This window comes from Chaetomium strumarium (assembly GCF_033439665.1).
Source record: "Chaetomium strumarium strain CBS 333.67 chromosome Unknown B0T15scaffold_1, whole genome shotgun sequence".
In the NCBI taxonomy this organism is placed as follows: domain Eukaryota; kingdom Fungi; phylum Ascomycota; class Sordariomycetes; order Sordariales; family Chaetomiaceae; genus Chaetomium; species Chaetomium strumarium.
This window is the reverse complement of record NW_026944429.1, coordinates 1,907,893-1,923,198: the sequence shown is the minus strand read 5'-3', so window position 1 is coordinate 1,923,198 and position 15,306 is coordinate 1,907,893. Positions and strand designations below refer to the sequence as shown.

The 15,306-nt window shown below is 57.5% G+C and overlaps 7 protein-coding genes across 7 annotated transcripts; 4 read left to right on the top strand and 3 right to left on the bottom strand.

The window, feature by feature from the left end:
* The first annotated feature begins 2 nt into the window (after positions 1–2).
* B0T15DRAFT_516842 (aspartic peptidase domain-containing protein) lies at positions 3–2,488 on the top strand. The gene is made up of 3 exons (XM_062868284.1): positions 3–791; positions 851–1,171; positions 1,227–2,488. Exons 1-3 carry the CDS (start codon positions 467–469, stop codon positions 2,081–2,083), a joined length of 1,503 nt encoding a protein of 500 aa, XP_062725692.1. The 5' UTR covers positions 3–466; the 3' UTR covers positions 2,084–2,488.
* Positions 2,489–2,754: 266 nt separating this feature from the next.
* On the top strand, positions 2,755–5,347 carry B0T15DRAFT_488612 (P-loop containing nucleoside triphosphate hydrolase protein; the record flags this gene model as incomplete). The annotated part of the gene is made up of 4 exons (XM_062866526.1): positions 2,755–2,951; positions 3,017–3,131; positions 3,197–5,223; positions 5,293–5,347. 4 exons carry the CDS (start codon positions 2,755–2,757, stop codon positions 5,345–5,347), a joined length of 2,394 nt encoding a protein of 797 aa, XP_062725691.1.
* A 401-nt stretch (positions 5,348–5,748) lies between these two features.
* Positions 5,749–7,161, bottom strand: B0T15DRAFT_17814 (uncharacterized protein). Its single transcript, XM_062862269.1, has 2 exons — positions 7,053–7,161; positions 5,749–6,986 (listed from the first exon to the last, which is right to left on the bottom strand). Exons 1-2 carry the CDS (start codon positions 7,075–7,077, stop codon positions 5,941–5,943), a joined length of 1,071 nt encoding a protein of 356 aa, XP_062725690.1. The 5' UTR covers positions 7,078–7,161; the 3' UTR covers positions 5,749–5,940.
* A 1,112-nt stretch (positions 7,162–8,273) lies between these two features.
* On the top strand, positions 8,274–9,872 carry B0T15DRAFT_382597 (uncharacterized protein; the record flags this gene model as incomplete). Its single annotated transcript, XM_062864254.1, has 3 exons — positions 8,274–8,358; positions 8,485–9,398; positions 9,432–9,872. Coding segments are annotated over 3 exons (1,440 nt in total), but the record flags the coding sequence as incomplete, so codon positions are not given.
* Positions 9,873–10,469: 597 nt separating this feature from the next.
* On the bottom strand, positions 10,470–11,574 carry B0T15DRAFT_516834 (ribosomal protein S8-like protein). Its single transcript, XM_062868283.1, has one exon. It carries the CDS (start codon positions 11,217–11,219, stop codon positions 10,734–10,736), a length of 486 nt encoding a protein of 161 aa, XP_062725688.1. The 5' UTR covers positions 11,220–11,574; the 3' UTR covers positions 10,470–10,733.
* Positions 11,575–12,049: 475 nt separating this feature from the next.
* Positions 12,050–13,771, top strand: B0T15DRAFT_17706 (uncharacterized protein). The gene is made up of 3 exons (XM_062862253.1): positions 12,050–12,186; positions 12,250–12,416; positions 12,482–13,771. The coding sequence occupies exons 1-3, from the start codon at positions 12,149–12,151 to the stop codon at positions 13,606–13,608; spliced, it is 1,332 nt and encodes a 443-aa protein (XP_062725687.1). The 5' UTR covers positions 12,050–12,148; the 3' UTR covers positions 13,609–13,771.
* A 122-nt stretch (positions 13,772–13,893) lies between these two features.
* B0T15DRAFT_17646 (uncharacterized protein) lies at positions 13,894–15,011 on the bottom strand. The gene has a single exon (XM_062862252.1). The coding sequence runs from the start codon at positions 14,838–14,840 to the stop codon at positions 14,034–14,036; it is 807 nt and encodes a 268-aa protein (XP_062725686.1). The 5' UTR covers positions 14,841–15,011; the 3' UTR covers positions 13,894–14,033.
* Positions 15,012–15,306: the final 295 nt, after the last annotated feature.

Sequence of the window (15,306 nt, the reverse complement as noted above, 5' to 3'; positions counted from 1 at the left end):
AAATCACCGAAGCTGCGGCAACAGGGCGAACACGCGTCCCCCAGGCTCAGCCTCATCGTCATTCCTTTCAGCAGGTTTCCGGCTCTCTTCTGCTACGCTCTCTTTTCTCTGACGTTCTATAAGTGGTAGTTGCCTTCCGTTTCACCCCCCCTTGAACCGCCAAGATTGACAGCGGGTCTAAGACGACTCTGATTTCGTAATATCTTCCCCGGATCCGTGCCTTGCCTTCGCTCCCGCCGAGACGCCCGCTGTGGAGATTGGAGATCCCTTTGCTGCACGGATCATTTCGTTGATTCCTATTCCATCTTGCCTTTCCAATCGAGCCTTGGCCATCGTGCCGCTTCCGGTCCGGCCTTCCCTTTGTTCATCCGCTGGGCGGGTGACTCGTTATCCCTGAACCGAACTTGAAAATCCAGGGGCTCCGGAGCTGCGCAACTCGGCAGATCTACACATCGCAATCACAACCATGAGAGGAGCCAGCGCTGTGACAGTCGGTGGACTGCTCGCCGGGGCGGTATATGCCGGCTCCGGCAATGGCGTTGTCCAGTGGGACATCCAGAGGACGCAACGGTCGCAAGAGTTCAGAAGGTTGAGGAAACGCGCCAGCACCTTCGAGGAGGTCGTCACGAACGAGCAAGCACGAGGAGGCTACTTCGCGACCTGCAGATTGGGAACACCGGGGCAAAACCTGACGCTCCAGCTAGACACTGGAAGCAGCGACATCTGGGTTCCGGATTCCACCGCACAGGTGTGCCAGCAGCAGCGCAGTGAGGGTTGTACACTTGGATCATGTACGCTCGGCCTCGGGATTTTTGCTCGCCTGTTCGTTTTCGCTGACTTGCAGGGTTAGTCAGCCCAAGTGACTCGACTTCGTTCACGGTCGTTGGGAAGGGAGAATTCGACATCGCTTACGTGGACGGGAGCAAATCACAGGGCGACTATTTTACCGATGTCTTCGAGATCGGCGGCGCTACGCTAAAGAATATGACGATGGGGCTAGGCCTTACCACGGACATCAACTACGGCTTAGTGGGCGTCGGTTACGCCGTCAACGAGGCGATTGTGGGAGACACCCAGTCATTGTCCTCGGTTTACCCAAACCTGCCCGTGAATATGGTCGACGAGGGTCTGATCAACACAGTGGCTTACAGCTTGTGGTTGAACGACTTGGGTAAGTCAAATGCTGGACATTATGTGCGGGTTCCAAGATTCTGATGACCTCCCAGATGCCAGTTCCGGCAACATCCTTTTTGGTGGCATCGACACCGAGAAGTACAAGGGGGAGCTCACGAGGATCAATATCTATCCGTCGCAGCAGAACATCTACTCCCATTTCGCCGTCGCCCTGACTTCCTTGCAGGCCTACAGCTCCAGCGGTCATGATACGCTCACGTCATCGGAATTTCCCATTGCCGTGGTCCTCGACTCTGGTACGACGCTGTCGTACCTGCCGACGGACCTAGCTCACCAAATCTGGACAGAAGTCGGGGCGGTTTGGTCGAATGAGGCAGGAGCGGCAGTTCTCCCGTGCAACATGCAGAACAGCGGGGGCTACTTCTCGTTCGGCCTCGCCGGTCCGAACGGGCCCCGGATCAACGTCACCATGGACGAGCTCGTGCTGGACATGACGTCTGGACGAGCGCCACGGTTTTCTACAGGCCAGTACAGTGGCCAAGACGCATGCGCGTTTGGCATCCAGAACTTCAGCTCGTCCCCGTATCTGCTTGGCGACACCTTCCTACGGTCTGCGTACGTGGTCTACGACTTGGTCAACAACGAGATCGGCATTGCTCCGACCGACTTCAACTCGACGAAGAGCAACATCGTTGCCTTCCCCAGCATGAGCGCCCCTATCCCGTCGGCCACCGTGGCGCCCAACCAAAATGAGGTCACGAATACTCCTTCGGAGGTTACGACCCCGGCGTATGCGGCCAGGGATGGCTTCAAGGAAGTCCCTGCGTCTGGCGGTGAAGAGAATGCAGCGCCGCATATGCCTTCGGGCTTTGGGAAGGGCGAAATCCTTGTAGTCGGTGTCACCATGCTGCTGGTGACGCTGGGCTCGGGCTTATTCGTTGTTATTTGAGGGGCCAGGGTGTACTGGCCGGGTGACTTTCCAACTCATCTCGGATATATAGCGGAGTGTATCCTTGGCGTTCGCCTTCATGAACGCTGACCGTGAAGAAATATACACAATTTGGAAGGGGGGAGGGGGGTCGCTTCCGTCGGCATTCATAGTTCTGTTTGAAGCTGGTATGGTTTGATCTCTATGTGTTTGTACAGCGGATTGCGTCTTTCACGGATCAGCAAAGGGATAGCCGGGTGAAGGAGGGAAGGGGGAGAGGGGGGTTGTTGGCGGGATTTGATTATAGATCGGGATTGGCCATTTGAATCATATGTACAACATCCTCGCACACATTATTTGCTACACATGTGGTTCTTTTCGTTTCGTGTCGTCCGTTGAAATCGAGGTGTTGGCAGTGTCGTTGCATCCGCGTTGAAGGGTTGAATACTACTAACAGATCCAGTGTGCCGTCTTGTCTTCGGTGTATCAATTGCCGGTCCTCGGGAGCACCGGGGCGGCACGCCCGAACTCCGCCGTGTTAGCTGCCGTCGCCTACCGGGTTCCACTTTAAAATTTCGCGACCCGTCTGCCGAGAAGCATCAGGCCCCGCGAAGAGTCCGCATGGTTCCCAAGTCGGAACCCTCTTTCGTTCCACCCGTCATTCCTTTAATCAGTTCTCTTTTCCAGTGAAGATGCGGCTGATACGGGCTGTGGCAGCCCTCAACAGCAACTGTGCTGTGGGCACCAGGCAAGGCGCTCGCTATGCGGGCCTTGCCTACCGCGCCGCTCTCAGCACACCGTCGGCGCAACACTACAGCTTTCGGCTTAGTGGTCTCCGGCACTTTAGCAGGAGCCCAGTGTCCCGGGCCTCAACTGCCGCCGAGGCTGCGTATGGATGCCCTAGGTTGGCCCCAATTGGGTCTTGGCAACCTGAGCTGACGAAAGGAAATCCAGGTTGAAGCAAGCCAAGGAGCTTGCCGCCGCGAACATGACCCCAGAAGCCGCCGCAGCGCGCATGACTCCCGAGGAGGCCAAGAGGTTGTCGATGGTCCGGAATATTGGTATCGCAGTATGTGTGGATGACCCGGATGTTGGCATTTGCGGGAGCGGCAGACAGACTGAGCAGCTCGGCAGGCACACATCGACAGCGGCAAGACTACCGTGACCGAGCGCATTCTCTTCTACACCGGCCGTGTCAAAGCAATCCACGAGGTCCGGGGGCGAGACGGTGTCGGGGCCAAGATGGACTCGATGGAGCTGGAGCGGGAAAGAGGCATCACCATCCAGTCTGCCGCCACCTTCGCCGACTGGAAGAAGATGGAGAACGGCAAGGAGGAGACATACCACTTCAACCTGATCGATACCCCAGGGCACATCGACTTCACGATCGAGGTCGAGCGTGCCATGAGAGTGCTGGACGGCGCTGTCATGGTTCTCTGCGCTGTCAGCGGTGTGCAAAGTCAGACCATCACAGTCGACCGGCAGATGAAGCGGTACAACGTCCCGCGTATCAGCTTCGTCAACAAGATGGACCGCATGGGTGCAAATCCCTTCAGGGCTGTCGAGATGATTAACTCCAAGCTCAAGATCGCCGCGGCGGCCGTCCAGATCCCCATCGGTTCTGAGAAGGAGTTTGAGGGTGTTGTCGACCTGATCCACATGAGGGCCATCCGAAACGAGGGCCAGCGGGGTATCAACGTCAAGGTCTCGAACCAGATCCCGGAGGATCTCAAGGAGTTGGCCCAGCAGAAGAGGCAGGAGCTTATCGAGAAACTGGCTGATGTTGACGACGAGATTGCCGAGTTATTCTTGGAGGAGAAGACACCTTCTCCCGAGCAGATCAAGGCGGCCATACGGAGGGCGACCATTGGGCTCAAGTTCACCCCAGTGCTGATGGGCTCTGCCCTTGCCGACAAGTCGATCCAGCCCATGCTCGACGCTGTGTGCGACTATCTCCCGAACCCGAGCAACGTCGACAACACGGCTCTTGACCGCTCCAAGGGCGAGCAACCCGTGAAGCTTCTTCCGTACAACTCGCTACCGTTCGTCGGCCTCGCCTTCAAGCTTGAAGAGAACCCGTACGGCCAACTCACCTACATGCGTGTCTACCAAGGCTCCCTGAAGAAGGGGCAGTACCTCTTCAACTCGCGCAACGATAAGCGGGTCCGCATCCCGCGTATCGTACGCATGCACTCGAACGAGATGGAGGATGTCAACGAGATCGGTGCCGGCGAGATCTGTGCTGTCTTTGGCGTCGAGTGTGCCTCTGGCGACACGTTCACCGACGGCCGCCTTCCCTACGGCATGAGCTCCATGTATGTGCCGGAGGCAGTCATGTCGCTCAGCATCAAGCCCAAGCGCAGCAGCGACGCCGACGCCTTCAGCAAGGCCATGAACCGCTTCATGCGTGAAGACCCCACCTTCCGGCTCCACGTTGACGAGGAATCCGAGGAGACCATTATCAGCGGTATGGGCGAGCTCCACCTCGACATCTACGTCGAGCGGCTACGCCGTGAGTACAAGGTCGAGTGCGAGACGGGCAAGCCGCGCGTCGCCTACCGCGAGACCATCAGCAAACGTGCTGATTTCGACTACCTCCTCAGGCGCCAGACAGGTGGTCCCGGAGACTATGCCCGTGTGGTTGGTTGGATCGAACCCAATGCCGAGAGCGCCGAGAAGAACCACTTCGAGTCACGCGTGGTCGGCGGTAGCATCCCCGACAAGTACATCGCCGCCTGCGGCAAGGGCTTCGAGGAGGCCTGTCTCAAGGGCCCACTGCTCGGCCACAGGGTCATTGGCGCATCCCTGGTTGTCACCGATGGTGCCACCCACGTTACCGACTCCAGCGACTACGCTTTCAACCTGGCCACGCAGATGGCCTTCCGCAAGGCGTTCTTGGAGGCCGGTGGCACAGTGCTGGAGCCGCTCATGAAGACCACTATCACGGCGCCTGCCGAATTCCAGGGCAATATCCTGATGTTGATGAACAAGCGCGGTTCCATCGTCGACACCGAGGTTGGTGCCGACGAGTTCACCATGATTGCCGAGTGCAGTCTGAATGCCATGTTTGGCTTCAGCACGCACTTGCGTGCTGCCACGCAGGGCAAGGGCGAGTTCAGCATAGAGTTCAGCCACTATGCGCCTGCGCCACCACATCTGCAGTAAGTGATTGCCAAAAGTAGACTGTATCCCTGGAGCAGCGTGACTGACCCGATACATCACCACTACAGGAAGGAACTCATCGCGGCGTATGAGAAAGAGTTGGACGCCAAGAGAACCAAGTAAAGAGACACCAGGTGTGCTCTCTGGACTTTCTCCTTGCTTCCACTCAAGCTGGGTGTCAGCGCAATTGTCCCGCGCCGACCCCCGACGCAGGTCACAGTACCAAGCAACTCTTGTTTTAGACTGTGGGACTATAGTGAGGCTGTCCTGCGTTGAACCTGCACCGGGACATGATTCTTGCCGAGGATGACGGGTAAGGTTATAAGACTTCATGTTTGGGATAGATTACGGATGGGCGGGCCAGATCATGAGGACATAGGCGCCGTAAGATACAGGAGGGAGCTTGTATTTATAGCCGGAGTGGTAGTATGGATGTATATGATGCATGTACGATACACGATGTAGCCATTTGCAGTTGGATATAATCATGGAACACACGTCAATCCTCTCATCTTGCCTGCCCTGACACCCTTGTGGAACGAACTCGGGTTCTTCTACAGTAGTTTTACTTGATTGTTGTGCGTTGGTAGACTTGAGAGGCTTCTCTCGTCGTTTCCTCGTTCACATCCGGTTGTGTACAAGGAAAGAGGGGCGTATACACAGCATCAATGAGCGGTTTATAGCTTTTTGATTCTGGCATCCCTAAATGATCCGGCTCAAAGCCGGCGGAGGATATCCTGCACTACCTCCTCCGTCTTGGCCTTACCGCCCAGGTCAGGGCTGAGGAGCTTGCCCTCCTCGAGGTTGGCGTCGACAGCGGCATAGATTTTGGCAGCAGCGGCCTCCTCATTCAGGAACTCGAGCATGAGCGCGGCGCTGCGGAGCGTGGCAATCGGGTTGGCAATGCCCTGGCCCTGAATGTCCGGAGCGCTGCCATGGCAGGGCTCGCCAATGGCGAAGCCCTCGCCCACATTGGCGCTGGGGACGAGGCCGAGAGACCCCACGAGGGCCGCCGCGCCGTCGGAGAGGATGTCACCGTACAGGTTTGGCGCGACAATCACGTCGTACGCCTCGGGCTGGCGGAACAGCTTGTACACCATCGAGTCGACGATCTGCTCCTCGACGGCGACGTCCTTGAACTTGGGGTCTGCAAGCGCCTCGCGGGCCGTGGAGCGGAACAGCCCATCGGTCTGCGACAGCACGTTGGACTTGTGCGTGACGGTCACCAGCGGGCCGTTGTGGATGCTCGGCGCACCGCCGGCACGGATCTTTTGCCTCCGCAGGGCAATCTCGCCGGCGATGGTGGCAATGCGGCTGCTGGCGCGCTGCGAAATGCGCTTGACGGCCTCGGCGACCTTGCCTTCGGGCGTGTCAAACGTCTTCTCCTCCTTGACGTACAGGTCCTCGGTGTTCTCGCGCACGATAACCATGTCGATGGGCTTCGGGGCCGAGACGACAGTCTTGACGGGCCGCACATTGGCATAGAGATCCAGCTTCTTGCGGAGCGCCACGATGGGCGACGAGTAGCCCTTGACGGCCTTGGTCGGCGAGCTGACGGCGCCGAAGAGCGCGCCGTCGCAGTCGGATTTGAGAACGGAGACGGTCTCATCCGGAAGGGCGACGCCTGTCTGCTCGAATGTTTCCCACCCGGCCTTGAGGTCGACGAACTCAAACTTCAGACCCAACGAGGCGGGCAGGGCCTCGAGAATGCGGCGACCCGCGGGGATGACTTCCTTGCCGATGCCATCGCCCGGAATGAGGCCTGAGACAGGGTGTCGGCGTCAATGCAGGGACACCTAAGAGAGTTTGGGTAGGGCAGCTTGCGTACCAATCCTGAGAGTCCTGGCTGCCATGGTTGCGCCTCAATTGAGCTTTTAAGTTTTGCTTGAGGTCGTGCCGCACCTTACTACAACTTTTCATCGGAACCTAAACTCGGCCGCAACCACCCGCCGGAATCGGAGAGAGCCCGCGGTGGTAGTGTTACGTACTAGTAAACTTACGGATACATCTGTACCTTACCTATATCCGTAACTTACGTATAATGCATTCTGGTAACTTTCCGACCCTAACCCAGCTAATAGTGCTTCTCCACATGTCACTCATCGAAGGATCCTGGAAGCTGTTAAGAAGCGGCTGGTAGTACGCTTAGGTTACTGTTTAAACCAGGTACCCAGGTCAAGATCGTCTAAACTCACTGAAACCAGCTACGACATGTCCTCCAAGAAAGACTTCATTGCAATGAGGTTCCTCGAGATTCGGATACCTTCTCGTGTTGACATGTGTCATTGGCAAGGGGGCGGGCGCGCGCCGGGACAACTTTCTCCAGTCTCCACTCCCAAGCTTCACATCGCGCCAAGCAACCGTCTCAGGCCACCACACCAAAGCTTGGAGCTTCAAGTTACCTAAGGTATGGACCTAGGTACCTATGTAGTAGCTCTTGATCGCGCAACACATTGCAGTAGCCTCCGTTGATCTTCAAGACGGGATATTCTCCCTCGATCTGACTCACCTGCTTCTACGCTACATAACTGTTGTCCCGCGCCACTAGGGGCTATAGTGTACGCACCATCAGGCGCAGCTTGTGGCTCCGCAGCGACCCCTTGACACCCCCCCAAGCCATCCCCGAATTGCCCGTGTCTTCTAATTTGAGACACCTCGCATTTTTAATAGGTAGCGGCACCACGAGCAACGCGTCTCCCCTCGTTTGCTGGTCTTTTGTCCCTCCCACCCACAAATTACCGCAAAGCTGTCCTTTTCGTCTGCATTTGTCGCTTGTGTTGTAGGCCTAGAGGCTTGAGATCACCGCGCATCATCGGGCCACCTCAGACTGCCATTGGTTATCCCGAGCTGAGGAAGGGCCATCGCGCCTTTGCTCGACGGCCGAAAAGGGGCTCCCCAAAGCAGCCAACCGCGACTGCCTCAACAAGGCAAACGACCAAATCAGCGCGTTGCAGTTCTTGTCACGACTTGCGCCGCAACCCTGACTATCTCTTGATTCTAACCAGTTTTCCTTTTTCTGGGCCATTGCTCCAGAATCGCAGCCATGAGCGCGGTTAAAAACCTCCGAGCCATGTTCGAGCAGAAGGGGGAAACGAGCCCCCCGGAAAGAGGCAGGTCGCCTGGCATTCCACACGGTAAGGCGCTTTGCCTTCCCGTTTTGACCTTCCCGCTTTCGCAGCCGATGTGCGCCCTGAACTCTTTCCTTGGACACACGTATCGGTTGACAGGCGCAGCTTCCTCCAGCTAACAGCAGCTCCCAGGTCCCGACTCCCCGAGACCGCTCTCCAAAGTTCGAACGAGCTTCGTAGCGATTGAGAAGGATGGTAGGATCGGCCTTCAGCGCGAGGGAAGCCAGGACTCGATCTCTGCCATCCGGAAACTCAGCGGCGACAGCAACGCGGTGATGACGCCCACGGCTGGGACGCCCACTGCTGGGAGTGAGAAGTCGAACCCCTTCGAGGGTGTACTTAGATCACCTGCAAGGATGAGTCTCAGGACCCAACCCATCTTCGAGTCACCGAAAGCGGATTCTCCCAAACCAGATGTAGCGCTGCCGGCCGAGGAGCCACAGAGCGTGAAACAGGTCACTGTGCCTGCTTCTGATGCACAGTCCAAGGTGTCGACACCGAATGGAGAGGTCACCAAGGAAGGCCCCTCTGGGAGTGCCGGGTCACCAGAGGGTGAAGCGGTAAAGACGAACGGAGCAGAAAGCGGCAAGGAGCCACAGAAGACAGCTGAGCAGGAGTCCAGCAAGCCCGCCACACGCACCACGAAGTCGGCACCAAAGCCGCTCTCCGTTCCTTTAGGGGGGAAGTCTGCAACGAAAGCAGAGAAGTCCCCGACTGCGCACAAAGGCCCCAGGACCCCTCCTGCGACATCAGCCCACCATCCTGCCCCCAGGAAGACACCTGAGAAGAAAGCCCAGCCACTGGAGAACCCCGTAACCCCTCAGACTACCGCCGCCTCTGCAAAGCCCTCGGGCCCATCGTCGATCAAGAAACCACCGTCGCTTCAGTCGTCCCCTGCGCATACCACCTTCGTTAAACCCAAGCCCAAGTCCCCGACACGTCCCATCAAACTCCCTCCGAGCTTGACCACGCATACGGCCTCGTCTGGTTCGAAGGTCAACGTACCCCGCCAGTCATTGTCTCGTACAGGGAGTAGAGCTCCCTCTGTTGACACTCATGCGCGCAATGCACCCCGCCAGTCGATGTCCCGTGCCAGCGGCAGAGCCTCCTCTGTCGGCCCTCAAGGACGCCCTGCAAGTAGAGCCAGCGGTTCCACTGCCGGAGGCACCCATAACGCAGCTCCGTCCAAAGGTCCTCTCCGGCAAAACTCGACCACTAGCCGGGCTCGCCCAAGCCTAGGACCACCCCCGAAACAATCTGCTAAGGAGCATCCGCCGACTAAGAGTGAGAAGGAAGTGGATCAGAGCTTCCTTGCGCGTATGATGCGCCCAACCAAGGCGTCTGCTTCCAAGGTAGCCGAAAGGGTGCACACCAGTCCACCCCGCAAAGCCGCTGCAGGATCGAAGAAAGCTGCTACCGCGAAGCCTATCAAGAAGATCGTCCCTAAGTCTACCGGGATTGCCGCTTCTTCGAAACAGGCCCAAGGTTCAGCTGCTGATGCTGACAACACCACAGCGGATGCCGGTCGTGCGGCAGCAGTTGAGGTGGATGAAACAGCCGGCTCAGCTGCCGCCACCGGCCAGAAGACTCCCATTGACGCACCTGTTCCAGAGCAAAGCGAGACGGCTGGCGATCAAGCTGCGGTTGCTCAGGCTTCCGGCGCTGCAGGCGCCGATGAGCAATCAGCCAAAGAAGTTAAGCCTCAACTTGTGGCCTCGTTTGCAGAGCTGGGAGCAGATGGTAGCGACGAGAGGTCAAAAGCCGGAGTGGCAACTGGTGAAGGTGTTTCGAGTGCCGAAACAGCAGCGACAGAGGAGAAAGGGGATGCGCCGGAAACGACGGTTGCGTAGGCAATGCTCGTTCGAGGTTTGTGTTGATCGCAGACTGTTCGGTTCGTTTTGCTCCGCGATTCTATTCTTTTCATTGTGTCTCCATTTGGAGGCCGTAGCATTTGTTGGAGAAAACCCATATTCATGATACCTTGTGGGAAAACGGCCGGACTTTGTAAGCGGGGAGTTGGTGAGAATTATGTAAGGTAGAATAGCTAGCCACCAGGCGTACTGTGAGTTAAGGGAATGCATTTCATCATTTGCAGGAGAAACAGCGGTTAGAAGGTGTTGATAAAATATGATACATTTGTTGGGTGACTGGTCGATCCTGCAACAAAATATACGGCGTCGTAGGATGGTGAGCCTTGAGCTGCCAATGCGCTCCTCTTCCAGCGCATCCACCACCTGACATACACCTGCCAAGTTGCCGAAACCGCACACAACCGGCAGCTTCTTGCCTGCCTGTTATAGTACAACGCGACCTTCCCTCACTGGTTTGACCCCCTCTATACTGACGAATCCTGATCCCCGGGGTCTATCGATTCGACTCGTTCATGATACCACGCAGAGCACAAGCCCTCCCACCTTCCTATCCAATGCCTCCCTCACCTCCAGCACCCCGCGATCCGTACTCAAAAACAGTGTCTCCCCCAACGTCAACCCCTTGAGCTGCCCGACAGGGAAGCCCCTTGCGACTTTATTCAGCTCGTCTAGCGTCGCGGTGACTAGCCGGCTCGGCTTCGAGACGGGCTTCACATTCTGCAGCACCGGCTCGTTGTTCCAGTACTTGAGCCCGACCCAGATCCGGCGCGTCGCCACGTTCTCGTTGGTCACCTCTTCCGACTCGTGCGCCAGCAGGGCCTCTGGCGGCGGTGGTCGCGGCCCGCCCCGCGTCACGGATGCAAGAAGTCCTGCCCGGTGCATTGCTAGCGCTAGGCGCAGGTTGTACTTTGTGTTGGGGATCGATGTTAAGCCCAGGCGGGCGCGGGCTGCGTTCTGCAGGTGGATGCACGCGTTTGTTACGCTGTGGATGCCCATCTTGATGTTGTTCTGCTTAGGTCCGGGAGAGATCGGGGTTGGCGGATATCGGGGTTATTAGAGGCTGCGGCCTCGCGGCGGATTGCCCAAGACTCGAAGATGAATTATGCGTGGTGTGGCCCCCTAGTCGGGGTGATGGATCGTGATCGTGGATGGTTTCACTTGAGATTGGTGAGGATTTGAACCCGCAATATGGCGCGTAGTGGGATCGAGGTCTGGCGAATGCTTACAAATGTAAAGTCCGTGAACATGAGAATTGGGGCCTGGCTTTAGCTGCGCGGCGTCGTTGACGGTCGACGTCTCGATATCAAAAGTGTTCAAGTTCCATTGTAAATTTCAGGTGGGTTTGCGATTGATACGGCTTCTTCCGCCGGAAAGGGCTCTGGTACGGAAAAGACTTGAGGCCGTCCGTGCTCCGCAGCCTGCATGCCCCGCTAGCCCCACTGCTGTCCATGGCAACTCAATTGGCCAAACACCATCCCACTTTAAGCGCCGAGCATATGTCACCATCTCGCTGTGGCCGTCCAGAAGCAACAGCCGGCTCAATGACCAGGCCGGGGTGGGATCATCCATTAGAGTTCCAGGCTCCTGAGACTTGATTTGATGACCGGACGAGCCCAAAGCCAAGTGACTCGGGATGGGCTTTGTGCAGCGGGGCCCAGCAGCACGCTGCCGGTCATACATGAAGCTGTGTGATTCCGTCTGCGCGTTTCTCTCCCAGCTTTTCTCATCGTCGCCCTTCAGGCTGTGTCTGGTTTAAACCTCAAACCTGTAACTGAACTAGAACAACACTGAAGACGGACGGAATCATCATCTAGCACCATTTATCATTGCTGAGGATTTCCTGCCGCAAGCTTTGCCGGGCAAGCCCCTATCTTGAAGCTTCCCCTTCACCAACTTGTACAGCTCGTCGGAGCTCGAGCTCAAGGATGGCTGCGAGGCCGGGCGAGGAGAACGTAGCGACGCTGTGAGTCATGACCTGCAACTGCTTGACCATCACGCACAAGCCGGTCTGACATCTCATATGAAGCTACGGGGATGTCCACTACTTCTACGGTCCGCCAACAGACAACCCGCCGCATCACCGGTTTGACAAGGGCTCCTACGTCTACCTGTTTGAAGATGCGAACCAAGGGCGCGCCCGTCTAGAAATCGCAAACCGTCCAGGAACAGATGATCTGGACGCCTTTGATGGCTGTAAGCGCTGCCTTGCTCTCATTGATCTCAATTGTAGGCATGGAAAGCTGAAGGGTGTTCTCTAGACCTTGACAATGTTCGCCTACATTACTCGTACAAGCACACTTGCCTCGTAACCCTTACCGTCGGCGAGGTTGAGGGGCATGAGGAGTGGCATCTGCCAACCTACGATCCTCACAACCAGAACAAATACCACTACAAGCTCCACTCGCTTGACATATACTTCTGGACTCCGCAGGACGCTGTTCAGTTTGTGAATGGCATCAGGCGCGTGCTTCCGCCGGCGCAATGCGAGATCCTCGACGAACCGGCCCCACCGCCACGCCATTCGGGCGATGTGAGCTCTGTGGTGCAGAAACTGGAACAGGCCGCCATCTCCGACCCGGGTTCTGTGCAGGCTACGCCAGCAGGTCTGCAGTCTAGCCACGCCACAGCACCAACCTTCCCCGGTCCTCCTGTTTCCGCCGCCACGGGCAATGGGGATGGAAGTTCGGCTTCGGCCCCTCCTCAGTTTGCCCCCATAGCTTACAATCCTGCGGCGCCGCCTGCTCCCGAGCAGGTCCGCCCCCGCGAGAAGACACCGCCCATTGAAGACGGCATAGCAAACCCGCTCCACCAGACGCTTGCCTACGATGCCACGACGCCCTTCTCCCCCGGGCTCGTCCCGAGCGGCCTCGGCCCGCTCAGCCCTGGGATCCCGCCTCCGAACATTCAACACCCGCCCGGGGCCCCGGTCTTCCCCGGCCCCCCTCAACACAGCGCTACCTCACCCGGGTTTGCGCCGCAGGGATTCGGCTCCCTCGGCGGGCAAATCACGGGACCGCCTCAACACCCGCCGGCACACCCAGGCATCACCCGCTCCGTCACGATGCCGGTGAATAGTGGTATCGTGAGCCCGCTCGCAAGCCCGGGGCTCGCGAGTCCTTACGGCGTCGGCACATTCCCGGGACACGCACAGTACACGCCTGGTGTGACGCATACGCCGGCGCCCCCCACTACTGGGATGCCTCTCTCTCCTCCGCCGTCGCAAGGGCAGGTGCCGAATGAGTATGCGGTGCACCAGCAGTTTTACATTCCTGAGAATCAGTACAAGCCGAAGCAGGAGGTCAGGGGGAAATTGGAGGAGGGAGCCGGGAGGCTTGAGCGAGGTGTTACCGGCATGTTGAAGAAGTTTGAGAAGAAGTTTGGGTGAGAAAGTTTGTAAACACAGCGAGGGATGGGCCCGGACAGAGCATGAGTGACGAACTGGTAATCTCGTGCCGGAGAGAAGGAAATGTTGCTTAGGAACTTCGCAGTTGCAGTTTCTATCAAGACCTTTTAGATGTACTTCCCGCATAACTCATGTAAAATGCAGTGGACACTGAACGTGTCCATATCTTTCCTTGGGATGGGCTTCTGTATCGAATTCGTGCGTTCTGGCAACTGAGTGACGGACAAGCCGCGAGACTGCTGAGAGGAATCGGGTGAATCACTCGTTCCCAGTCGGTCTCTGAAAGCCTCAACTTCCGAGACGCAGGATGCCGTTCAAAAAGCCAGGTGATTTAGCCCATCCCGGAATTGGCTGGCGTTCCAAGGATGACCAGCGTCCATTGCCGCTCCTCCAAGCCATGCCCGCGCTCACCAAGCAAACGCCGTCTCCCTTTCCCTCACGACTGCCCTACTGTTCCCATCTCTCCTCATCCTCCCTTCCCGCTCCTGATGCTCGTCCTCATCTTCCTCGTCCCTCCTAACCTCCCCCACTTCATCCTTCAGGATCTCCCAGTCCACTCCATACCTGGCCGCCTCGGCCCGTACAATGGCACTCCACTTCCTCAACAGCGGATGCGCGTCGGCCACATCCGCAAACACCGGCACCTCCGCCGTCGTCCCCGTCCCGACTTCATACCGCCAGTTCCCATCCTCGGCCCAGAACTCCCTCCCGAAAACCCCCCGCACATTCAGCTCCCGCCTCGCATCTGCCAGCAGCCCCTCAATCCGCCGCGCCTCCTCCCGCCCTTGCCCTTGCCGTGACTGCTGATGAGAGGAAAGAGAAAGCGAGTGCAGCCCCACAGCCGCCGCCAGGCCCTCCAGCACGCCCAGCAACTGGCCCGCGCGCTGCCCAATGGTCGCGCCCAGCCCGTAGCCCTCGTCAAAGCCCTGCTGCGCTGTGCGCGATTTGGCGAGGGCGATGCCGTCGCGGTAGCCGGCGGTGGAATGCACCTGTGAGAGGCGCGGGATGTCGCTTACTTGCCCGGGCTGGGGCTGATAGGAGTGCGTCATGGTGGCGAGGATTTCGGCGTCCTCCCAAATGTCGGATAGGGTGTCGTTTTCGGTTTGGCGGTGGTAAGGGTTTTCGTTATGGTAATGGGTGGCGGAAGTGTGCGAGGACATGGTGAGGAAGATGTCTGGGTCTTGTTCCTGAGGGCCGGTGTTCCGGAGGAGCATAATTCCCGTTGGGTTTGTGAGAAGAGTTCGTAGAGTGATATGGATAAATGAGACTGGCTTTGAACTGTTGGTTCAGAGTCTTCGTAAACTGATGAGAGTTTTGTTTGGCTGGTTGTTGAAGATGGGTTCAGTGAAAATGCAAACAAACATGAGCAAGTGAAAAGTTGAATGGGTTCCAGTTAACAGATCTAGTGAGAAGCCCTAACCCTGAGTGACCGAGTCATGGTCAGACCTTGTAAGTCGCTGGTCCCCTTCAAGTTCAGGTTATTTGACAATGAGCGACGAGAGGAAGACTATGACCTGGCATGATTGAGATACCCAGATGCAGATCACAGCTTGAAGATCCCGTAGGTGTTGTAGCGCCTGGCAGTGGAATATTCCTGGAGACTGGAACGCCCAGGTCTAAATCACACTCCATGCCTTCAGCGCGCTCAGGACAGTGGAGCAATAGCAAGATGGGGACAAT